We start from the raw sequence: 26246 nt of genomic DNA on the forward strand, positions 1-26246 counted from the left end.
TGAAAATTTGCCAATGGTGCTTTAGTGTGCCTATGAATCTTACACCTTTGACATGCGATGCAACATTTTGCCCATTTGGCAATGTCTGAGAGCATTTTGGGCCAGACAAATCTAGATTTGATCAGGTGCTGTGTCTTTCGCACACCAGGATGGGCAATGTTATGCAGGGAGCAAAAAATATTTCGACGAAATTCATCTGGAACGTATGGGCGAGCTCTTCCAGTTGAAACATCACACATCAAATCTACATTTGATTCTGGAAATGTGATTATTTTGAATTGCAGAGATGTCTCAGCTGATAAAAGAGATTTCAACTCAACATCATTTGCTTGAGCTGCAGCGATTTTAGAATAATCAATAGATGGAAGAAAATCCAAGGCATCAATGCGAGACATTACATCAGCAGGAATATTTTCAATGCCTGGTACATGTTGTATGTTTGTTGTAAATTGTGAGATGAAATCCAAATGCCTTACTTGGCGTGGAGAACATTTGTCATGTTTTTGACGGAATGCAAATGTGAGTGGCTTATGGTCGGTATACAAGACAAACTCTCGAGCCTCCAACATGTGTCGAAAGTGGCGAATAGATGCATAAGCAGCAAGTAGTTCTCGGTCATATGCACTATACCGAGTTTCGGCAGAACTGAGCTTCTTGGAGAAAAACCCCAAAGGCTGCAACTCAGAGTCAACAACTTGATGCAATGCACCACCAATGGCATAGTCTGATGCATCTACATGTAATGCGAGTGTGGCAGTTGGAGAAGGGTGGGCAAGTAATGTGGCACTAGCAAGAGCTTGTTTACAGTTGTCAAAAGCTGCAGTTGAGTGTGAAGTCCAAATAATCTTTTTCTTGGAATCTTTCTTGCCGGAGGAACCTTTAAGAAGTGCACTTAAGATGGCTTGGCTATCAGCTGCTTTAGGCAAAAATCTCCGATAGAAATTTACAAGGCCTAAGAATTTGCGAAGATTCCCAATAGTTTCAGGCAATTTAAAATTTAGAACTACTTGAACCTTATCTGGTAAGGGTTTCAAACCTTTTGGACAAATAAGATGCCCAAGGAACTCAAGTTCACCAACACCAAATACACATTTTGAAATATTCAGCTTGAGGCCATAAGCACTAAGGCGTTGAAAGATTGTGTGTAAATGCTCTTTATGTTCTGCAGCATCTTTTGAAAACACTAGAATATCATCCAAATATACATAACAAAATGGAAGACCCCTGAGAACTTCATGCATAAAACGCATAAATGTTTGTGGAGCATTCACTAGTCCAAAGCACAACCGAGTGTATTCATAAAGGCCCCATGGGGTAGTCACTGCTGTTTTGTGAATGTCCTCCTCTGCAATGGGAATCTGATGAAATGCCTTAAAAATATCAAGTTTTGAAAAAATTTTCTTATCATATAGTGAGTGCGCAAAGTCCTGCAAATAAGGTATAGGATAACTGTCAAATTCAGTAACAGAGTTGAGCTTTCGGTAATCACCCACAGGACGAACTGTAGAATCATGTTTTGGTACAACATGCAGAGGCGAACTCCATGGGCTCTTTGATGGACGAATTATACCTTGCTCCAAAAGAAATTCAAACTCAGATTTCACTGCCTGATATATTTTGGGATGAAGCCTTCTAGGTTTTGATGTCACAGGTGGTCCACGAGTCAAGATATGGTGCACAGTATTATGAGGAACAGCCTGCTTAAGTAATGTAGGATTTGTTATATCTGGAAATTGGGATAATAGGGACTCATAATTTGAGGTAGCAGAAAGAGTCACAATAGATGGTTGGCCTTTATTGACAGTACTGCCATAAGTACACAATGCAGTTTCAGGGTTGACAAGACACTTGCGCTTCAGATCCACAAGAAGATTAAAGTGTAGCAAAAAGTCTGCACCAATGATAGGAGAACTTACATCCGCAATCACAAATGTCCAAGGAAAAGGCTTCCTCAGACCTAAATCTAATTGTCTGTGGACAAATCCATAAGCAGATATCTTACTGTTATTAGCAGCAAAAAGTGAGAATTTCTCACAACACTTTCTCTTATCAAAAGAAGAAGGAGGTAATACAGAAATCTCACTCCCGGAATCTATCAAAAACTTCTGGCCAGTCTTTCGGTCATGAATAAATAAGCGACTGGGCTTTCTGACACCATCCGCCAACCCAGCTATGACGGGGGTGTGGTGTTTTTTTGCTGTCTAAAATTACACGGCATTTGACACTTCCGGGCTTTAATCCCAAACCGGTTGTGGTAAAAGCACAAGTTTAAATCTTCACCCTTACTTGAGCGAGATCTTGAGCGGGGGCGGAACCTGGTCGCCCTTTGGCTGTGAGACAACTCAGAAATTTGCAGTTGAAGTGCCTCAATTTGCTTCGCAAGCATTTCAGTAGTAATGCTTGCTGAGTGATCAGGTGAAGTTACATTACTTGATGTGGCACAAATCACACCTGGCTGAACGACTTCAGCGACTTTATCAGCTATGACAGCAAGCTGATCAAGTTTTTCAGACGAAGCTGATAATACAGTTTGGATATGGGCCGGCATCCTCTGCATCCATAAGTTTTGCAAAAAATCATCATTAAGTTGATTTCCAGAGAGCTCTTTCATCTTGCGGAGAAGATGGCTGGGGCGTTCATCACCGAGTTGTAACTCGGTCAAAAGTTTTTTAATTTTGAGTTGCTCAGAATCCTCAAACTCACTAACGAGTCTGGCGCACAGCTTCTTATATTTGTCCGAGTCCGGAGGATTGAGAACAATATCAGAGACATGGGCAAGCGTCTCACCATCGATGTTAGCGATGAGGGCAGAAAACTTTGTTTGATCGCTGGAAATGCCACTGTATGTAAAAGCATTGTCACATTGTGCTATCCACAATCGCACGTTCGCTTTCCAGAAAGGAGGAATACGCAGAGCAACTTTAGCAACTTGAGTCTGTTGCTCATCAATAGGCATCTTGTAGGATAGTTAAAAGCAGTTGAAAGAGATCTGGAACAGCAGTGGGCTTAAAAAAACGTGGTCAAAAAATCAGCTCATTCTTAGTCCATGGGTCACCACTGAGGAATAGGTTGCATTGAGAAAAGAATGAGAGATTATATGGACAATCACATTTTATTAAATCACATTTAAAAGAGTAATTAAATGAAAAACAAGGAGTTAACATTTGGATGAGAAGCTACAACAAACATACACGCTTAATCAATCGATCAACTGCTCTCTTCACTTCAGTTCAGCATTGCTGTGGAATGCAGATGCATCACGCACTTAAGTGCAGTTCTGACTGGAACAGCACTCGCCACAAACAATCAAATATTGATTGGATTTGTCTATTTTGAAAACAATATAAATTGGACGAAAATGTTTAAGTGAAAATGTAACGAATACAAATGTTGTGCTGTGAGTATCCACGACGAAGTATTCCAATTAAGGAACATGATAACTCAAAATATATATTTAATAAACCAATAGAGAAAAATAACATGCTAGCAACAAGTAACAAAGATTAGCGATGGACATCTATTAGTAACGTGTTTATATACTCTCTGGAAAGGTAAGGCAGCGCCGCTGTACAGCTACAACAGGCTGTCGTCATTGATTCTTAGTAATGACGGAAAGTGACGTCAGCTGTCATCACAACAACAAAAATATATTAACATGATCTTTTCCATATGAAACAATAAATCTTTAACTGATGCTAAAATTCTATCATGAATACAGAAAACTCTATTATAAATTTGACAATAATGCTTTGGATAATTGTTTGATTTATCAAAATTTTACCGTAACAAAACGATATGTTTATTAAACTAAATCGCAAGCCTAAATTCCTTCGACGTGAATCTATCAAGTAAAACTAATTACCACTCGAATCTAAATTTGAATGAAACAAACACAATTTTAACAAACATCTAAATTTGAACTAAAACAAACACAAACTAATCTCAGAAATAAAACATTAATATTTATAAACAATATCTATTGCAATAAATAGCGTCAAGATGAAAGCACATTCATCTACACAATACATTTCCAATAATAATAATAATTATTATAGTTAAATTTAATAGAAGAAAACTTATTTTCAATGCTAAAAAAAGTTTTAATTACAAATTCATAATAAGATCCGTTCAAAAATAGGCGATCGCTACTCTTGAATACGCCATTAGAGGAGAAGACCGGTTCTATGCCTTTGGCCCTTCTCTATCCTCTTCTTTTCAGTTGTTTAGTATTGTACTACGATATATTTTCCTTTTCTTAATATTTTTCAATTTTAATTAATAAAAGCATTTTGTTTAATGTAGTTTTCAGTTCCATGTAGCTTCTCAAAAGATTTTATTCTATATGAAAATCAAAACAGAAACTAGCGTACTTTCCTCTATGACCCTCCACACGCTAATGGTGAAAGCATGTAAAGTTTTGCCGTTGGTAGAGAACTCTACTGTACTCCACCAGTAGCCAATTTCGATTGCCAATACAATAGAATAATGACGGTCTCAACAGCAGTAAAATGAAATTTGTAAGCAAATAAGGGTAATGAAATCACGTGAACTGACCAAACCGACTAGAAACCTGATGCACTTCGAGCATAACTGGTGACACGAGTTTGAATGGATGGTGTTATCAGTAGAAATGTAAACAATAACAATCTCGAGCTGTATGCCTGCTCTAGTTCCGGTTAGAAAGTTTGCAGCTGCTTACTACATGTTATTCTTCGAGGCGATATTTTCAAACGGATACTTTTGCTTTCAATAAAATAAATAAATTAAATAATTTCTGAGCTCAAATATGCCGTATTTCATAAGATATTAATGTTATTATGTAATTCTGGTTAGTTTTAACTGAAAATTATTTTTAGTTATTTAGAGATATATAGTTAGAAAAGGTGACATGGTTGCTAGATTTTGAATAACTCGCTTTTTTGGCATTCTTGATTTGGCCTCTTTCCATTTGTTTATTACTGTTTGTTCGTGTTGCAAGCTGTGCACTATCTTATGTTAGGGTTATCATATTGTTCGAGGAGCAAGATTAATTTATACATTATAATTCAGGTGTAAATTTGAAAGATGGCATATATTATTGACACGTTGTGAGTCAAATGGCTTTGAAATACACCGGGAACAGTAACCCGGAGGTATAAGCGGTATACAGCTTTTAGCGCCGTAGAAAACACCATCCATAAAGTAACGACCGGTGCGGTGAACTAATGTAACCAGTTTTAGTATTGGAACGGTCGGTGCGGCAAACCAATGTCACCAGTGCAAATGTTGGAGTCCCGCAGTAGACTGATCGTTAAGACACGGTTCCCAGCAGATTACTAAAGTCAAGCATCACTGGCTGCGATCAGTGTAAGGGTGGGTGACCATTTGGATCAGTCTGCGTCGGTACCGAGGGTGTGCGGTACGGGTCCTCGTTAAACTGTTCTACCGTAAAGTGCTCGACTTCACGCGCAGGTCACTGGGCTATCGAAGAGGGGTGCCATCTCCTCTGCAGAGGATCAAAATTGTGATGGCATGTCTTCGGATCATCCTCAGGGATGCTTCCCAGACCATCGCCAATAGCCCATTCTGCAGCTCTAGTGCGAAGCAAATGAACTACAACATCAACCGCGAATGGATGGTGTTTTCAGTAGAAATGTAAACAATAACAATCTCGAGCTATATACCTCCTCTAGTTCCGGTTAGAAAGTTTGCAGTTGCTTACTACATGTTATTCTGCGAGGCGATATTTTCGAACGGATAATTTTGTTTTCAATAAAAGAAACAAATTAGATAATTTCTGAGCTCAAATCTGCCATATTTCATAAGATATTAATGTTATTATGTAATTCTGGTGAGTTTAAAGTGAAAATTTGTTTTAGTTATTTAGAGATATATTGTTAAAAAAGGTGACATGTTTGCTAGATTTTGAATAACTCGCTTTTTTGGCAGTCTTGATATGGCCTCTTTCCATAAGTTTATTACTGTTTGTTCTTGTTGCAAGCTGTGCACCATCTTACGTTAGTGTTAACAGTTTTATCATTGTAAACACAAGTAATAAGTAATCACATACATTGTTTGTAAGAATCTCAAAACACAATTGGCGATCGAAATGGGCTGCAGGTGGCGTAGAGCAGAACTCTTTTCCTATGGCAACACTTCACATGCTTTCCCCATTAGCTTGTGGAAAGTCATAGAGGAAGGAAGTACGCTAGTTTCTCTCTTGATTTTCATATAGATTGAAATCTTTTAATTTGAAAAACTATATGGAACTGAAAACTACATTAAACATAGTTCTAAGGAAAAGTATTATGGAAATTTAAAAAAATATTCTTATTAAATGAAAAGGAAAAATATTAAGAAAAGGGAAAATATCGTAGTACATTCCTATACAACTGAAAAGAGGAGGAGAGGGAAGGGAGAAGGGCTAAAGGCATGAAACTGGTCTCTCTCCAGATGGCGTATTCGAGTGTTGCGATCGCGAATGATTTATTTTTATTTGGAACATTTATTTGGATCAATAGAGCTTCAAGCAAACTTCTTTACGAATAGCTTGTCGCACATATTCTAGTCTTCTGATAAGCGACTAGATCAAGTGCATCAAGTGGTACACCTGACACGCCCATTACGACGTTTCATTGACATCATCAAAAATTAGTGTAGTGCTGTCATCTTCAGGAGTTAGATTATACTAAATATATTTTGATAACAATATTATACTAAAAAAACATATGTAATTTTTTTTTACTCTGGAATTCAACCATGTTTGGTGCGATTTTAAAATTTATTTACAGTTAAAATGAAACCTTTTTTTTTGTAGATTTTCTTTTTTTAAATATAGAGAAATGTTCTTAGTTTTACATAGTGAATATTTTATGATATTAAAAAAATTTAAAATTTTTCTTCTTTATTTTAGTCTAGCCTACTACTTTTATTAGGGACAGATTGTTTTCCTTCAACTTTTGAATTTTCATAAAAAAATATCAATCTTTTTTATTCTAAGAATATTTAAATAAGAAATTTCATTAAATATGTACATACTTTAATAATTTTCTAGTGGTAAGTTGTTAGAATTAACTAATATAATTGTAAAATATTTTATTCTGAATAATTTAAAAGTATGTTATTTTTTTTAGTTTAGTTTCAACATTATTAAAGAAACGTTTTGTTTAGATTCTTATTAAACAAACTTTCCAACATACCTTACATCAAGAAATAAATAATTCCTTTCTTTCCTTTTTTCTTTCCTGTTTCTATAATTATAAGAATATTTCAGCTAGAAATATTCCTTAAATATCTGTCTCCTTGAACTTATTAAAAAAAGTCAACATTTTAAGTGCATGTTTAGACAGTTATCTACACTAAAATACATAACTGTATGTGTTCAGCTTTGTGCTGAAATTATAATAAGCCTTACATTTTTTTATCTTATGTAAAGAAAAGAAACAATTTAAAAATTTGAATTAGTGAAAAGTGGTTTAGTTCTGAAAATAACTGTTTTTTCTTTTTAAAAAGGAAATAAACTAAATAGCGAAAAAAAAGAGTTTTAAACAGAACAAAAAGAAAGTTATGGCTAGTTATGATTTTAAAATTAAAAGAAATTAATAGTCATTAGGAAATCGATCTAAAGATGGCAGCACTACACTAATTCTAGATGACGTTACGGAAACGTAATAGTAGGCGTGTCAGGAGCACTGCTTGATCTAGTCGCTCATATTCTTCCGAGATTTCGTTTTCAGATCTGTTTACATTTGAAAAAGTTTTTTGTTCGCTATAAGTTTAAGGTCCAATTTTTGTTAAGTTTTTGCCATTGAAGATTCTTGTGCTTTTTTTGATTGATGTAAGTAGAAATTAGAATTTACCTGAAAAATATTTTGTATAGTCTTGTTACGAAAGCAAAAATAAGGCCGATTATTTTAGAAATCCATGAAAATTATTGCCAAATGTTATTTTGTGTGAGCAGTTTTTTAAATAAAGTGACTTAGTTTATAATAAATTTCTAGCATTAGCCATTTTTGTCCTAACTCTTTTGATGTTCCTCTTTTCAAAAATCTTTTTTCATTAGTTTTATTAGGTTATAAATTTTTTTTTCAACTTCAAAACACAGCTGATTGGGTGTGTAATAAATATTATTTTGTGTAAAATTTCTTATTATGTTTCTTTCCCAGCATCATGAGTATAATTTTTAAATTATATCCTAGAATAGTTTTTGAAAAGTCACTAACAATTTTAGAAGAGCTATTTTTGGCAAGCCATCAATAATAATCTAAATATATAATCAGATTAAATAGATACAGTCAAACCCTGCTCTACTGAACCTCCCAATACCCGCTGTAAACAATAGTACACTGTATTCAAATTCTTTGAAAAATATATTTTTTGGCTTATGACAGTTTTATGAACAGAGGAAAAAACTGTAAATAATTGCTGAAAATGAGCAGAAAACAATCTACCATTACTATTGAATTGTTGCAAATTAAATGCCTAAAAAAAAAAAATTCTTAAGTTGTAATCAAGTTCGAAACTCATGTCACATAATAGGGGTGCACAACCTTTTTCAGTGAAGGGCCACATGCACAGCAGATTGACCAATGAAGGGCCGCATGCCAAAGTGTTTAGACCGACATATTGAAAGCAATTGTTGGTGGTGATTGTTATATAAACATCATTGTTTATATAACACTAAATTCTTTTTGTCGGTTAACCTTGTAATCTCTTTGCAGGAAATACAATACTTTAAAACGTTTAAAATTAGAAAATGCAAAACTGATTACTTAAGAAGGAAAACAGAGTTCGAAAATCAGAATCAATTTATCAGAAAAAATTTAGATAAATTGAAATAATTAGAAAACTATGAAAAAATTGAAATTTTTTTTATCACATTACAAAATACAAAAGTCCGTTTAAACATAAATTTTAACGTTAATTTTTTTTTCTCCATAGAATTAAATTTCAAATAAATAAATATTCTAGTTATTAATATAAATTCAAGTTAAATACTTTGATTTAAAGAAAGTTTATAGGGTTAAAAATGATTAAAGCAAAAAGTGGAAAATAAGATTTAGCATTTATTAGGGAATGTACTTTAACTTTCAGACATTTTTATTTTAAATTAATAATAAGAGGCTGAGAGAGGAGAAAAAGAAAGAAAGAAAACACATTAAATTTTAAGGAACTATATTCCTTAATAATAAAAAACTATTAAGATACTTGTTTACAACTTTTTATGACGAATATATTTTTAACATGACACTTACTATTTACAATTAATACACAATCAATTAACAATCAATAAAATTTACATTACTTTACGAAACTTATCTTGATTAAATTTTTTATACAGTTAAAATTTAATGATATACAAATCATTTCCCAGCATATAATCATAAATGATATAAAATGCTCCAAGAAGGTAGAAAATGGTTTAAAAAATTTCTTAATGGTTATACTGTAATTTGCAAAATTTTTGAATATTGTGATAATTTTATCTACTTGATCATGTGATATTTTTTGAGCCATTAAATGAAAATGTAATGATTGTATTTAAAGACTACTCTGTAATTTTGAACAGGCCAAATTCATTCTGGAAAACAGTCTTTCGACAGAAGCTGTTGTTGTGGGTAGTATTAAACTTAGAGCAAATAACATAATCAGTTTTGGAATTTGTCCTAGATGGTGTTCTTCCTTTCTGGGTTTTTAAATCGCGGAAATACAAATAGCGATGTGTTATTTTTTAATTGCTTGAATACGAATTGCTATGTGTTATTTTTTAATTGCTTGAATACGAATTGCCATGTGTGATTTTTAAATTGCGTAAATAATAAACTCGATGCTTGTTTTTCAAATCGCGTGAATACGAATCGTGTGGCTTTTAAATTGCGAAAGGACTACTCACAACACTTGATTTTTAAAATGCATGAATATGAATCGCGATATATGGTTTTTAAAACGCGTGCGAGAAAAGTAGCAACGGATGATATTTTAAACGCCAGAACACGAATCGCGATATGTGATTTTAAATCCCGTAAATACGAAACGCGATGGATTATTTTTAAATCTCGTTAATGTTAATACGAAATGCGATGCGCAATTTTCAGATAGCGTAAATACAAATTACGATGTATGACTTTTAAATTACATGTGACAACAAAAAGAATAGGTTCGATGTGTGTTGTTAAACTTGCACGTGTTCATGGGACTAAAGAATTATGCCGTTTTTTGAATTATTTATTTTTTTATTTTTGTGCAAAACGGACCGCGTTTAAACACATCTCGGTTTTTTTTCCTGGGAAGGTGTTGATTTGGCTAAGATACGTAATTACTTTTTAAGTTACGAAAAAAAATTAAAGCTGAATCGAATTTCACGAGTTGTAATATTGTGTGAAAATATCAGGTATATTCTAAATCACAAATAAAAATGCAGCAATAACGGGAAAGAAGAAAAAACACTTTCGAAAAACCTCTTAAAAAATTCGTGTTAAAATCGGTACAACGCAAATGATAAAATCGGCACAAACAGAGCACGTAAAAAATAATTATTTTAATGCGCAATTCAAAACTCGCTTGCTGTCAAAGTATTAAAAATATCATAATCTTTTTAAATCACGGGGAAAACGTAATAACTACTAAAACAATAACCAAAATACTTTAATATTTTAGATGAAATTGGAGTAAATAAAGTCCATCAAAATTTTATGTAATTTAAATGCGAGATTTGAAATTAAAATGTCGCAATAGCGTATAAAAAATATCGGTACTTTCAAAACCTTGTAGAAATGTGTAGCAATAATTTCTAAAATAACGATTGAAAAATAATTTGATTTGCGATAAAATCGTTACAAATAAGCCATGTCAAAAAATGGTTATCTAAATGAGCGATTCTTTACTCGCGATTCGTAATAATATCGTGCTAAAATATCGAAGTTTTAAAAACCGGGCGGAAATGTGCAGCAATAACTGTTGAAGAAAGGATCTAAAGTCATTTAGATTTTCCATGAAGTTTGCACAAATAAAGCGTTTCATAACTTTCAAAAATCGCTATTTCAGAAACTACTTGAAAATGGGTAGCAATAACTACCGAAAAGTCATTGGAATCGGCACATACGAAAAGCGTCAAAAGTGGTAATTAAAATTCGTAAATCGTAATAATGATGTATTAAAAATATTGAGATTTTTAAAACTATGCTGAAATCCGTAGCGTTAACCATCGAAAAACTACATTGATTGAGATTGGGTGCGTCAAAAACTTAAAAGTGTAAATTTAAATTACCGAATTTTTTTTATTATTTTTCAAAAACAAATATTTAATTTTTTTTTCATTTTGTTCAGATTGCGGCCGCGGGCCACACATCGAGGGTTGGCGGGCCGCAGGTTGAGCACCCCTATCATATAAACACCATTCCTTTTCATCGTATTAAAATATATAATAAAATAGAAATGGCAAAAAAGTGACTTAATTTTGGGGGATTTTATGGAAATAGATTATTTTTCTTGTATATATATATATATATATATGTACATTGAGGTGCCTAATCTAGGTCAAAGTACTCGCAGACAAAATTTTTCTTTCCATAAGTTTAAACAGAATGGTGTTTCGCAAGCTTCACCTAGAATAAACCCTTTATTACACAATGTAAAGGATGCAGATTTTGTCAGGGGTGATAATATTCTGGATGTACCCTGGAATTATGGGTTTTTTGTATAATCCTTTTAGGTCTAAAAACTGAAAGCAGAGCATGGGATTTTTCCACAAATTTTGTGTATTTTAAAGCCATTGATTCAATTAAGTTTCACAATCTAAAATTTAAAATTCGAAACTTTCGTTAAATCGTGCCTAAGAGACTTATTAATAATATTATTCTCCCGCCAATTTGTTTATTGTTTATTAGGATTGTTGGATTTTTGACTTTTTTAATATTTGAAGCTACACCGAAATCCGCTAATATCGTGATACATATTCACGTGATTTTAATATCAAACATTGATATTCAAATTAATTTGATTTAAAAGTTATGCACTTTGAATCATATTCACGCTATTTAAGAATTGTATGTGGCGATTCGTACTTAAGTGATTTCAAAATCCAATTTCGTGATTTTTATTTACATTTGTTTTTAAAATCAATATTGCAATTAGTATTTATGCATGTTTAAAATCAAATGTCGCTATTCATGTTCAAAACATCGATTTAAACACGTCAAGCCAATAGTATATCAAAACACTTAATTTAAAAGTTACACATTGAAATTTATATTCACATAATCTAAAAATCATGCATCATGATTTTGTAATCCACTAACTCAATTCTTATATGAACTAAGTTTTTCTTTAATTAATTACTGTAAAGGTGTGATACTTTTTATTGGTAAGTAATTTAATTATAAATCTTTGTAATGTAATTAATAATAATAATTTAATCATAAAATAATTTAATTATAATAAACATGTATAGTAGGTATCCTGATATCTAGTTTTGCACCGATATATGTTTTACTTCATATAATATTGTATAACAAGTTACAAAGCTAAATTTATAAAACTATAAGTTGCTAATTTCAAAGAAAAATTTAATTTGATAAATTGAAAGATAATTAATTATTAATAATAAAAGTAACAAAAAAACCCAATTGGTGGGTATAAAGATGGGGTTTTTCATGTGGGCTCATGCGAAAAATTCAATAGTTTTTTTTTTCTTCTTTTCTTTTTGGATTGGGCTTAATGTGGCAAATACTGATTTAATAGTTAAAATATTATTTTTTGGAAGTATTTGATAGTAATTTTTATAATACAATGTATAATTTATAAAATATTTCAATTCCATTTCCTTATTTAATTCTTAGCTTTTTGTATATTTTAGTGCAAATTATCATGGGTAAAAAGCCAAAAGGAGGACGGAAGCAAATTCTTCAACTAGAAGAAAAGAAAAAAGTTAAAAGTAAGTTACATAAATTTTATTTTTACCATTTTATACTCACCTATTTTATAAAAATTTGGAGTAGTTTTTATTAACATTGCAATTTTTCATTGATCTCTTTGCTTTTTTGTTGAATCCTGAAATATAAGATGAATTTTTTTTAAAAACTAAATGGAAAACTGTTAACGCCTCTTCACCCCCAAGGATTTAACCGTAAATCACTTTCTAGGATTTTGTTCTGTTTAAAAACAGGGTAAAATAAGACATTCATGTAATAAACTAATGACTTTTGCTAGCTTTGAGAATCGAAGTTATTACTCTAACACTTAAACATCTCAAAGTTTTCAGTTATTAAATTTTATCTACATTTTTTAAAAAAAATGCATGTCCCTTAAGCTGCACTAATTGGTTTAGTAAAAATAAAAGATACATAAAAGTAAAAGTTTTTTTAATTCATTGTTTCTGAGTCATAAAGTAACACTGATTTATTGATATCTAACAAACAAGATTTATTATTGATATCTTGATCAAGACTGATTTATTGATATCTGTTAAGCAAGTTTAAATTGAAGCTAATTCCTCAGGTTTTCGTAAATTAATGTCATCACTATTTTGAAGTCTTGTAGATATTGATTTTTTCATGAAAAAGACAAAAATATAAATTACTGCATGTAATATTATGTAATCTTTTGACAGATGTACTTTACAAATTAAAGGAACAAATATTTTTGATTTATACGAATTTTCAAGTGGTAAAAACAAAAATACCAGGTAAAGCAGCAACAGGAAAAAGGGTATTTTCATTTTATTTTTATATCCTAAAGTTGATTTATAATTTATTAATAAATCAATATTATCAATAAATAAGAAGTTTAGACTTTTGAAAATCTACTGATGTTAATATTTTACAATAAATAATGCTACTATTGCTTAAATTTATGAAAGAACTGTATAACCTGGTGAACAAGTCGACCCTCCATCTTTGATTACGAGATAGCAAATTTTTGGCATGTCAGGTGTATAAATCAACTGCTTAAAAAAAAATAAATATGAAAATTTTTAAAATATTAACAAAAATGTATTTAGACTATGAAATTTTCTTGTGTTAAAAATATTTCATATTATTCTTTCTGGATATCAAATTTTTGCCCTAAAATAATGATGTATCTCTTCAAATAAAGATGCTTTAATAAGTGCTGAGAGGCATGTGATGACACTGCTAACATCATTGAATCCAACATAGATGATGTTCCCTAATCTTTAAAATTGTAGATTTATGGTATGTTTTAAAAGTTTTCTCAGTGTTTGTTCCTAACTACAAGCGCTGTTCTAGTAGTGCCCTCATGTAGCAAGTATGGTATGTGGTCATTGTGTAATGATGAAACTGACCCTGACTAGTAGTTGGATTGTGAGAATGTAGCAATGTTTCCGAGAGCATAGGATATTCAGTTACTAATATTAAAAGCAACAATAAAATGAGCCAAAGTCCATTACTGTTGATTTAAGTGAGCATTCATTATTTATTATGTGAGAACAGTGTTATATTTTTTTAATAAATTATCTTCACTTTTCTTATCTTGAATAAATTATCGTCACTTTTCTTATTTTGTAATTGAATATAATAATTTGAATCTAATTTACATCTAATTTTTCACAATCAACCATTGTCAAACTTTATTACCATTGTCAGCCTCCTTATTTTCCTGAAATTTCGGGAGTTTGAAAAGTCAACTTATACAACAGAATATGCAGTATATATCTATACATCGTTTAGTTTCTCTTTTGTGAGATGTTGGTTTATATGTTTCAGAATTGACCTTAATCATGAACACTTTACGATTCCTGAAACCCTTGGACTTCTTTCCTCTCCCATTGGAATAGTTCAAATGTTAAAGTTTGAAAAGTCAACTTATGCAACAGAATATACTGTATATATCTATACATCATTTAGTTTCTCTTTTATGAGATGTTGGTTTATATGTTTCAGAATTGATCTTAATCATAAACATTTTACGATTCCTGAAACCCTTAGACTTCTTTCCTCTCCCATTGGAAAAGTTCAAATGTTGTTCATTTAAATATCATGAAGTTTATATTGAAATGATTATGTATTTTGGAAAAAGAATCACCATTCCTTTTTTATAAGTTCCTTTGTAATAATCTTAGCAGAGCACCGTGAAAGATTTCAAATTTAAGCCATGCTTAAATATTCTGCACTAGCATTCAATATAGCAAATTTTCAGTACTGTCTCCTTCATTTCTCTCTAAACTTAAAGCTGTTTTAAAGTTTCTACTGAGATGCTAATATAAAGCAGCTACAATTATCTGCTACTTTAAGTATCAGATACTATCAGATTTACACTTAATTAAGATCCTAAATAAATTAGACGGTGAACAAATATTAAGTAAAATTTCTATTGAAGCAAAAAATCTGCATTTAATTTCCTTATCTTTAATTTTAGTTTGCTTAATTTGCAGACTTAAAAATTTTTTGGATGTAGAATAACATGAAAGTTGATTTAAATCGAATATAAAATTACAAATATTTTATTTAAGAATAAACATGTTTAACAGGTATTCATTATTGTTACTTTCGATGAAGTTGTAAAAATATAATAAATCCACAGATATAATAACCACAATTTATATACTAATAATAACAAAAATAAACTAATTGTATATTACTAAACAAAGATTTTAGATTTATTTATTTCCTGATAATTCAATCAGCTGAAATTCCTTCAACTTACGCGAAAACATCTTGCAAATCAAAATGAAGTTAATTACTTCTACAAATTTCATATGAAAATCATTGTTAACACATGAATCATAGCGGAAGTAGTGAAAAAAAACAGATATGGTAGACAAAAGAGAAATCATTGTAAAAACAAACATTTAAAAATAATTATAATAATTAGCTCTGTAATAAATATTTAATTAAGTTCTTTTTTAATTTTGTAAGTTTAAAGAAAATTAAAATATTGTAGAATTAATTTAATATTGCATGAAAATATAATCATTTTGTAAATCTGTGATGAATTAAATTTTGTAACGAATTAAAAATATTAATTTCCTTGTATCAAGCTCAAAATAACAAATCCGTAGCTACTGAATGTACCCAGGTCCAGAGAGTATTCATTTTGCCAAAGTAATAAAATGATGCAAGTAGGTAGATACAAACTTATCCAAGTTGATGCATGATTCAAGTAGATACAAAATTATATGAGTCCATTCATGGTTCACGTAGGTACTTGCTCGTTGTTGATATTGATATTTATAGTTTGTCTTAAATGATATGATTTTACAATGAATAAAGGATTTTTACACGGTGCTGCCATCTAATAACTTATATAAGATTCAAAAGTAATTTTTAAGGAGTTATATTTTATTTAACTTTATATTTTAAAAATGAATTGATACAAAATGTACTTGTTATTTTCATGATGTCTTCATTTAAAGCACTAGGTACTTAAGAGCATTTAGTACGAAATATCAGATTCATTGATACAACCCCATCTTTAGTGCATAAACCATTAAAGATCTTACTTTTGATATTCTTTACATTCGATAAAAAAAAAAAAATCAGCTGGTGATCATAAAATTTAACTCTGCTTTAAATTAATTTATAATTAGACAAATGCAGTATTTAAACATTAATTCTATTAATTCAGTAGTATTTCAATTTAATTTAATATTAAAGTATTTCTATGTATATTTGTCATATTTATATTTCGTATGTCAAGTATGTATATTTGTCAATGTTGATTACTTTAAATAATTTGTATTTGTTTTTTTTTTTAATTATCAGGTTATCTCATTAAAATTTATTTTTAGGTACCACTTCACGGGTGAAGAATTTAATTCATAGTGACAGTGATGATGATTCAAAAAAATCTAGTAAGCTTTTTCTAAGGCTTATACACTAAGGATTAAATAAGATTTCTATTATTTTAAGGAGAAGTGTATACCTTAGGATTTTTTTCTTCTTTAAATTAATGAACTCAAAAGGACATTTTTATGCATAAAAATGTATTTTAAAAACATGTTTTACTGATATAATTTTCTGATCTCAACTTAAATGTTCCGTAAGATGTGAAACTTGTGGTGTATTGACAATGGATGAACATGTCATTTATGTAACAATAACTCTACATAGTTTCTTACAAATATTGACTAGCAATTTGAATCGAATAAACCCCATCCACCTCCCAAATCCAGTGTTTGATAACATAGACATACACCTTGTGCGTATTCTTACTACAGAACTTCTTAAATTTTGTGGATACTTTTTTAAAATTAAATCCACGCGATTTAAAAAAAAAATCATTCCTGTTTTGATTCCTGTGATTCAAAAATTTCACATCACGATTCATATGCGAGGGAATCAAAAATTAAATGTTGTGATTCGTATTCTCCCAGTTACATAATCACATATCGCTATTCGTATGAATACGATTTCAGAATCGTATTTCAGGATTTGTATTGAAGTGTTTTTAAAATCCAGTATCGTGATTCATATTCACACAATTTTAATATCCATTTAAGTGTATTAAAGTTAATCATTGCGTTTCCTATTCACAAGATTCAAAAATGATATTTCCAGTTTAAAAATCAAAAGGCGGGATTTGTGTTTATGCTTCTTTAAAGTTTAATATCACAATTCATATTCATGCCTCTTTAAAATTCAATATCGTGATTCATGATTACAGGATTTTAAAATCAAGCATTGCATTTCATATTCAGGATTTTAAAATGAAACACCGCTATTCATATACATGAAATTTTGAAATCGAACTTTACACAGGGTTTGTAGTTGGCCTAATATTCCTGGTTTTCATGATAAAAAAATTTTCTGTCTTTATATGTCCTGATTTTTAGTGTTTTGTCCTGATATTCCTGATTTTTTTTGTTTGTTCATTCAGAACATACCATTTTGTTAAACATATGATTTTAAAATAATCCTTTGGATTTTTTGGTCAATTTATTTTGGTCATTCTTATTTTTTTATTAGAAATCGTTTCGTTTTAAAATTGTTATTTTTTGAAAAAATGTGGAAAATTAAATAAATATACTGCATAAAACAAAATTTTTATAGCAGTGCATTATACTATGTTTTTTGCTCTTTATTTCCCCTTCATAAAAATAGTCTAGTTTATAGGGGAGAGTGGTGTAAGACCAGATACTTTGTTTGTGTGGAAATTAGTTCTGTTTTCTAGACGACAAATTCAGACTTACACTTTACTACTCAAGAAGAAAGACCTACTATTTTGGTGTGTTGTTGTTGATTAATTTACGGCCTCTGTAGATAAGTTTGTTTTGTTATGTCAACTCTCTAATGTTCTCTTGTTTTCAAGCAATCCTTATTTATTGGGGATTAGAGTTATAAGAATTATTTTTAGTTCAGCTTAGTTTACTAATGATTCATACCTTAACAAACAATAAGGATTTCGTCCAATAGTAGCACTGTTTTGTTTTGATAACCTTTGCGCTTGGGGTGAGACGTACGACCAAGGCTTCCTTGATGTGTGCCTATGCTGGGCCCTCGAAAGCTGCGGAGCAGCAAAGTAAGAAGACAACTATATCCAAGGCTAAACAGAGATTTTACTGGCCCCGGGACAAAATTTATTTCAAACTTTTTCTTCTAAACACAAAAAGTCCTATTTTCATAATTTGTAGAATATATAGATATAAAAAGGTTCGCTGCAATTTTCAAGAAAAAAAAATTCCTAATTTATTAGGACAATATTTTTTGTAAGGAGTTTTGGTCAGGCCGTCAGCAGTCCGGGCTCTTGGACAATTGCGCCCCCATCCTAGAGTATGGCCTTGGCTACATCACATGTTAATTACATGTATAATTTTCTTAAATTGCATTGTGCAGCTCTAGTGCGACGTAAGTTAACAACAACAACAACACAACAAATTGCCATATAAAATTGAAATGTCTGCTACTTTTTCACTGCAATTCCAGTTTTTCTAAATTTATCATAGAGTTAACATGTTACCCATTAGTGGGGTAAAACCAGGTGTTTTGACTTTTTTTTAGAAAGAAAAAAATCATTTATTAAAAAATTGGAAAATTAATGACTTTTTAAGAATGATATATTATACACAATTAAACAATAAACATCTTGATTAAATCTAGTCGTTTCTAGGTTAAACACCCACTTACCCTTATTTATTTCAACAAAAATGTCTTGAATTTTTGTATGAAATACTGCCCTGATTTTTATTTTAACAACTACGAAATATGCATTAAGATTTGTATTCACGCAATGTTAAAATCAAGCATCACTATTTGTTTTTATGCCATTTAAAAAACAAACATCGTAATTTCTTTTCACACGATTTAAAATCAAACATCGTATTCACGCGATTTCAAATGCATCATTTGAAGGCTTTTTCAGGTCCGATTAGAAATGGTTGTAAATAAATATATTTAAATTAAATCTTTCATTCTTTGTGTTTATTCTTTATGAACAAAGTTTTACTTTTTCGCTTTTGCTGATACTTTGATGCTAATTGCTTTTGATGATGCAATCGTAATAATTTGAAAAAGAAGAGTAAAGGTGAAAGGTAAGTAATTTAAAATACAATGTACTTATTTTAATTACAGTGAAACCTCCGTTAAGCGGACATTCATGGGACCAAAAAATTTGTCCGTTTATGAGAGTTGTCCGTTTACGGGAAGGGTACCCTAATAACGAAATTTAACACCGTAAATTGTTTTTAGAATATTCTCAAAAATGTAGAAACAATTAAATAATATCTACAAGGATACTGTAAATATCTACAAGAATATTTATTTAAACAATAAGAAAGATAAAAAAGAATATATAAAGAAGTTTTGTATAAATACATAATTCTGGATGTAGCTACAGATAAATAAATATAATTTTCCTATTAGCATAGATACTCAAGTTAGACATATGATACCAAATAGGAGCGTACTGTCCTCAGTCCGTTTCAATTATTAGGTTCACATCCCCTTACACCTACTTATCATTTGATAGGGAACATGGTTAATACCTTCTTGGAAAATAAACCTCCCATGATTCACAGAAAAAAAAGTAATGCATACCTGTAAGTCATGAGGACCTATGGAGATGATTATTCACAATTGATCAATCAAGTGTATGAATAAATGTTTCATTTATATAAACTCCTCAAAGATTATACTTCTGTTCTCTTTTTTTTTACCCCAGTTGTGTTAAATACAGTCTTCAAATTGATAAGAAAATTAAAGAAATTTTCAATGGGGAAGAAGCATTGAGAAAAGTCATTTCAACTTGAGGGGTCTCATAACCTGTGTGGTCCAGATGAAAAGATCAAAAGATGCCGATGTCAGAATTATTTCAGGAGTGCAGTACCATTTTCTCTTCTCCTTTCTTTACAAAGATAAGGCAAGGTGACAGGAGAAAGATTGATTTTTCGGTGGTGAAATAGCTTAACAATATTTTTAGTTATGGATAAGGCATAAAGTTTTATTTACATGCTTTAAAAATGGTGAAAAATTTGAATTTTTTTAGCTTGCAATTTATTTAGAAAAAGTAGTGTCCGGTTTGTAGAGATTAAAAACAACGTTTCAGGACCAAAATGACTGTCCGCGTCCGGTTACGGGAGTGTCCGCTTTGCGGAGAATGTATGTAATGGTTTATTCATAGAAGATTCCCGGGGAATTAAAAATATGTCCGTATTTAGAGGCGTCCGTTTTGCAGGAGTGTCCATAACAGGAGGTTTCACTGTATTTAATTTTAGTTTCATGCTTAAGTTCAGTTTTATACTTAATTAAATGCAGTAACATTTGCGCTTCATTGAAATGTTAGATTTTTTAAAAAAAATTGAATTTTTTCTTCCAATTATTTGTTCTCTACCTCCCACTTAGCAGTGATTTCATCAAAATATGAGTGGGGGCTTAATCAGTATTTTGTGGTACATGAATTAGTACTTGGCATAACTTACTTCAAATTACCATGAATGTTTTTTTTTTTTTTTTTTTTTTTTTTTTTTTTTAAATTTTCATGCATTTTCAAGGAAAAAATTTTTTAAAAAAGTTTTTTTTGGCAATTTTTATATATTATTCACTTTAATTATTATAACAAATGCTAAATGTTTTATTAAAAGTAAAGTTGCATTTGAAGATATTAACTTGTCTATAGTTTTTAATTTGTTATTAAACATTTGACACTATTTTTTTTTTCCATTTTTTCCCCAAACATTTTAAGCTTTTAAGAAATGCTTACATTTCATTAAAAACTATAGACAGTAAAAAATTCAACTTTCTGAAAGGCTTAAAATCCAGAATAATCATAAAATTACTTAAATTTTTTTTAGTTTTTGTAATTATTTTTCTTCTTCCTTTATGAAGTCAAAATATGGCACCACATGATTTCTTTTTCCTTCTTTCAAATATGTTAATAACTTTAAAGTGCCGATATTTATAAATAAACAAGCACAACTCAAACCTCATTACAGATGAGTTTTCCAATTTACTTACCTATCCGTAATGCCTTTCTGCAAAACTCTGCAATCTACCCTCCCCCATTTCCCTCGTCTTTCAGCTAACCTTCACATGTTAAGAGAGCAGAAGTGTGTAAACATTTGTTTCAGAATGAACATTAGTAGCAAAGATTCTTGTAAAATGATTTAAAGGAGTTGTCTCACAAGCCTGGCAGCTAGATTTGGAGCATTCCTTTTCTGTTTTCATAGCAGCAAAGAGAAAAACAATTACTGGCTACTGAACCAATCATGTGGCAAGTGGAAAAATAACTATCTTGAAATTTCATTAAATTTGCTTTGTTCACTTTGTTATTGAGCTTTACTTGAATGGTTTCATTATAATTTTGTCAGATTTTCTTTTTCGTTGATAGAATTATGTCAAAACCAATTAAAATGTAAACATTCTCGCCTCACAATTAGCGATAAAGTTAAATTACTTAAAAAATTATTCTGCTACGTCTGTTAAAAACATTTGCTCTGAGTTCAATATTGATACTTTAACAGTTTACAATATTTGGAAGCAGCAAGGGAAGATCTTTAAAGTATTTGGAAGCCGCAAGAGGAGATCCTTAAAGTATTTCAAAGCAGCAACAGAAGATTTTAAAAGCTTTTTGAAGCTGGGATATAAGATTTTATAAGTTTATTGAGGCAGCCATTCTTACAAATTGATGGCAAAGCCAAAGACCCCTCAAAATGCATTTATATTGATAAAGCAATGATTAAATGGATTCATCAATGATGATCAGAACCTTTCACCTTAGATCAAAAATTATTGCAGCCCAAGCTAATATGTACCACAAACAATTAAATGCTGAGCATGCTTAGATTACAATTGTTAAAATATAATGCTGGAAAATCTTTGCCTTTCGTAAAGTTGCTGAAGTTTTTAGTGAGGAAGTCAGTTTCAAAAAAGAATTTGAAACCAGAACAAACATAATGCTGGCATCATTTTACGCATACATTCCTAAAAATTGTGTCACTCTCAAGCAGAAGATGGTTTATCCTTAATAATGATCCTAAGACAATACTAGTGCATGCTCACAATTTGGATCATAGATCGCTGAAATGGTGGCTGTTTTCGCCCAGCCTCTATACTGCACTCCCTAACCGCCCAGTCTCTGTATCACACTCCTCAAATATCCATCTTTGTCTGGACTTGATATTCTGCTTTGAAATCACCTGGGACATTACATTAGAGAAAGTGCAGTCCAAACAGATACCTAGTCTTTATCAAAGGGAATTGAACCTTTAACCATTTTAGGCAAAGACTAAGCCCACGTCACTGTCCGGGCTGCCTGAGTTTCTTTTTTTTTTTAATACAAAATTTCTTGATAGTATATAAATATATCGTTGATAAATAATTCTTGTATTTTGAATTATAACTTTTATCTTATAGCCCCTATTAATTGGTATCAGATTTTCACATATTATATTTAAAAAAAAATTGATCAATTTTTCTTTGTTTCAGATGATTCAGAAATCTCCGCCAAAGGAACAAAGGAAGCCACGCCTTTAGATTCTGAAGTTGCAGATTTTTTTAAAGTATGTATAATATTTTGAAAGCGATTGATTTTAATGATAGCCTTGAATAGCTGTTTATAAATTTTTGCTTAATTCCACTTACAGTTTAAGTATTCAGACCTCATTAGAATTTACTCATAAGTTTACTTGCTGTAGATCTATAAGTATGTCAGAAAATAACATAAAACCTAAACTTTTATCCTCAGAATGTCCCATATATATATATATATATATAAGTTTAAAGTGTAGACAAGTTTTTGTATATTGTCAAAAATTTAAATTAAGGAAACGTGTCTTTTCATAGTTCGGTTTTAACATTTTGTGTAGCTTTCTGTTTGAAAATTTATCTAATTTCTAATATTTTTTAGTATGTATTTTATTTTTTTACAAGAATGTGTAAAAGCTTTTTTACCTTACAATTTCATTGTTTTACCATTATAAAATTAAATATTGAAATATATTTTTACATAAAATTATCTTAGAATAAAGGAATTTTATAAATATGTTACAAAATGTTTTTTGTCTCACTGAAAAACTTCCTAAAATATGGCAAAATATGCAACAAGGGAAATTAAAATTAAGGCGTTCGAACTCTAAACTATTGAGATCATAATTTCAAGAATGTGGCTACCACCCGTATTTTATTTGTCAAAAATCGTCTAAAATGTATGTTTTATTCAAAGAAAGTACGTTTTTGTATCTGCTTTCGTTACTTAACCCAGAATGGTCCAGAAGTATTTCAGGTTTACATCCCTCACCAAGTTGCGACGTAAACAAATAATAAAATTATTTTAGCCATCATATATGCAGCATTGGACCTGATAAATAATGATGCCATGACATTAATATGTAGTCATTTGTCCGGTAAGGGTTAAGTTATCCTCTATACTAACTAATTAGCATATTTGAGGTCACCTCTTGAACCATGAAGGTTGGTACTTAACTGGAGCAAGTCCTATCATCAGAACAAAAGTTATTTAGAGTGATATCTTTTTTTTTTTTTGCATACTATATTTTATGTAATAATGACAAAATTCTTTAATATATTTTTTAAAAAAGAGGAAAGAGGAAGAACTATTGTTTTACCTTATTATTGAAAATAAAAAAATTAGTAAATATGTTAATATATATAATGAACAATAAAAATGCTACTTAAGTGAAGTAAATTGAAAGTGAGGAATGAAGAAAATGCTTAACTGCCAAACCTGACACTAATCATATTAAAATTGTTTTTGTGATTGATTCTCATGTATGTTAAACTATTTATGGTTCAGTATTGTTTATTATTATTTATTCAATAACTAGGAAATAGATGCTTTGACGGTAAATGAAGAATCAGTCAGTGAAGAAAATGTTTTGCAAATTGAAGAAGATAAAAAAAAGGAAGTAGCAGTTCCTACTGAATCAAAATTATCACATAATGATGAATCTGTGGCTGATTCAGTTTCTGAAGTTGAACTAGAAGTGAATAAAGAAAGTATGCATTTTTTAAAAATTGTTTTTGCCAAATTTTTTTTAATTTTATGAATTTTTAAGGCATTAAAATTTGTGTGTGTAAAATTAGTAAATTTTAAAATATTAACAATTTATGTAACTTAAAATTAAATGCTAAAATATCTTTTGCAAATAACACAACACCTTTAAACTCATCAAACAATTTAAAAAAGCTTTAAAGCGATTTTAGTGATAATCTTCATAAAATCCAAGAATTGTTTATTGATACAAATTCTTTTAACTTAAATAGTAACAAAACAAAGTGTATGATATTCCACCTTACAAATAGCTCAATATAACTTATCACTCAAACACGTGGGTTAATGAATTAAGCTGCAGATGTAAAAAAATAAAATCTGTGACCATGATAAAATACTTGGATGACGTATTGATTCAAACTTCAGTAGTGTGTGCAAATTGATTCAAACTTTAGATTGTGAAACACATGTAATTCCATAATAAATATTAAGATTTATTTTGAGCATGTTCTATTTAAAGTGAATAATAAGTTTTTTTTTAATTTTATGTTATGTGGCAGTACAAGGATATATTTATTATGGCTAATCAGTTTGGGGCGGAAATTATATAACTACTATTATTAAACAACATAATATTCAAGACAAATTCATTAAGTTCTTGTTAAATAAGAATGAATGAATTAACCAAATCCACTACCAGTTGCTCTGCATATTACCAATTTGTAATTTATTATTTTATAAATTATGTTTACATCTTTTGAAAAACCCAAACACTTGTAACAAAAAAGACACATCTAGCATGAGAAGACCTAATTAAATTTATTTTATACCCAAGCCTATCAAGAACATTTTTGGCAAAAATTTTTAGCATTTATCCCCAAAATACTTTATTGCTTAAATGATTAAAAAAACTCTTATAAATTTTTTTTTCTCTTCCTAATGTAACACTTTTTGATAGCTCTAAATTTATAATGTTGAGATTTTATTACTGAATATTTTAACTTTCTTTAAACCAAACAATTCTGTTTGTCACTCTTCAAAATTTAATTTTATATTTGCATTTGTAAACTTTTTGTCTTTCCATTCCTGTGTAGGAGTTTTTTTTAATTGTCTCCATTTATTTGTCATAATATATAAACAACATTTACTTTATTTCTTCCTTGTTTGTTTCTTATTTTTACTTTTTGTATTTTGAATTAATAAATTTATTGTTGTTAAAAGTATGCTAAGTAGATACATGGTGCTTATGATGGATAATGAAACAAATTAGCAAACATTTAAAATTTTAAGAAAAACATTTTAAGATTAAATAAAAAAAATGTCATTACCTTATAAGAGAACTAAAATGATAAACATAGCAGGAGAAAATCAATATCATTAATACGGAATGACATTAAATGTCATACTAAATGTCACCTTATGAAAGCACTACAGGAAATAACAACCTAACTAACAAAAAGGAAAAATATTAAGAAGTTAAAGTGGATGCACTGACAAACTCTCCTCCACTTTAATTTCTGTTTAATATTTTTACTTTTTGATAGTAAGTCTTATTTCCTGTAGTGCTTTCACAAGGTGATGCTTAGTATGTCATTTAATGTTATTTCGTGTTAATGATTTGGTTTTCTTCTGCTGCATTGATCATTTTAGTTCTCTTATGGAGTAATAACTTATTTTATTTCATCTTAAAATATTTTTTCTCAAATATCTATATATCCTATGTATTTATCTATATATATATGTATATATATATATATGTTTATATATATATATATGTATACATATGTGTGTGTGTGTGTGTGTAANTATTTATTTATTATTCAATATTTTTTAAAAAGATGCTGAAACGCGCTTAGTTCTACTTATTT

At 30.0% G+C, this 26246-nt stretch overlaps 1 protein-coding gene across 1 annotated transcript in view; it reads left to right on the forward strand.

Moving 5' to 3' along the window:
- The first annotated feature begins 6549 nt into the window (after positions 1-6549).
- Positions 6550-26246, forward strand: part of LOC107448531 (formin-binding protein 4) — a 56907-nt gene continuing 37210 nt past the window's right edge. The window contains exons 1-5 of the mRNA XM_021147919.3: positions 6550-7816; positions 12833-12910; positions 16724-16786; positions 22854-22927; positions 24212-24383. Coding sequence (XP_021003578.1) covers positions 12844-12910; positions 16724-16786; positions 22854-22927; positions 24212-24383 — 376 coding nt within the window. The 5' untranslated portion in view covers positions 6550-7816; positions 12833-12843. The remainder of the gene's footprint in view (positions 7817-12832; positions 12911-16723; positions 16787-22853; positions 22928-24211; positions 24384-26246) is intronic.

Source organism: Parasteatoda tepidariorum, chromosome X1 (assembly GCF_043381705.1).
Source record: "Parasteatoda tepidariorum isolate YZ-2023 chromosome X1, CAS_Ptep_4.0, whole genome shotgun sequence".
Classification (NCBI taxonomy): domain Eukaryota; kingdom Metazoa; phylum Arthropoda; class Arachnida; order Araneae; family Theridiidae; genus Parasteatoda; species Parasteatoda tepidariorum.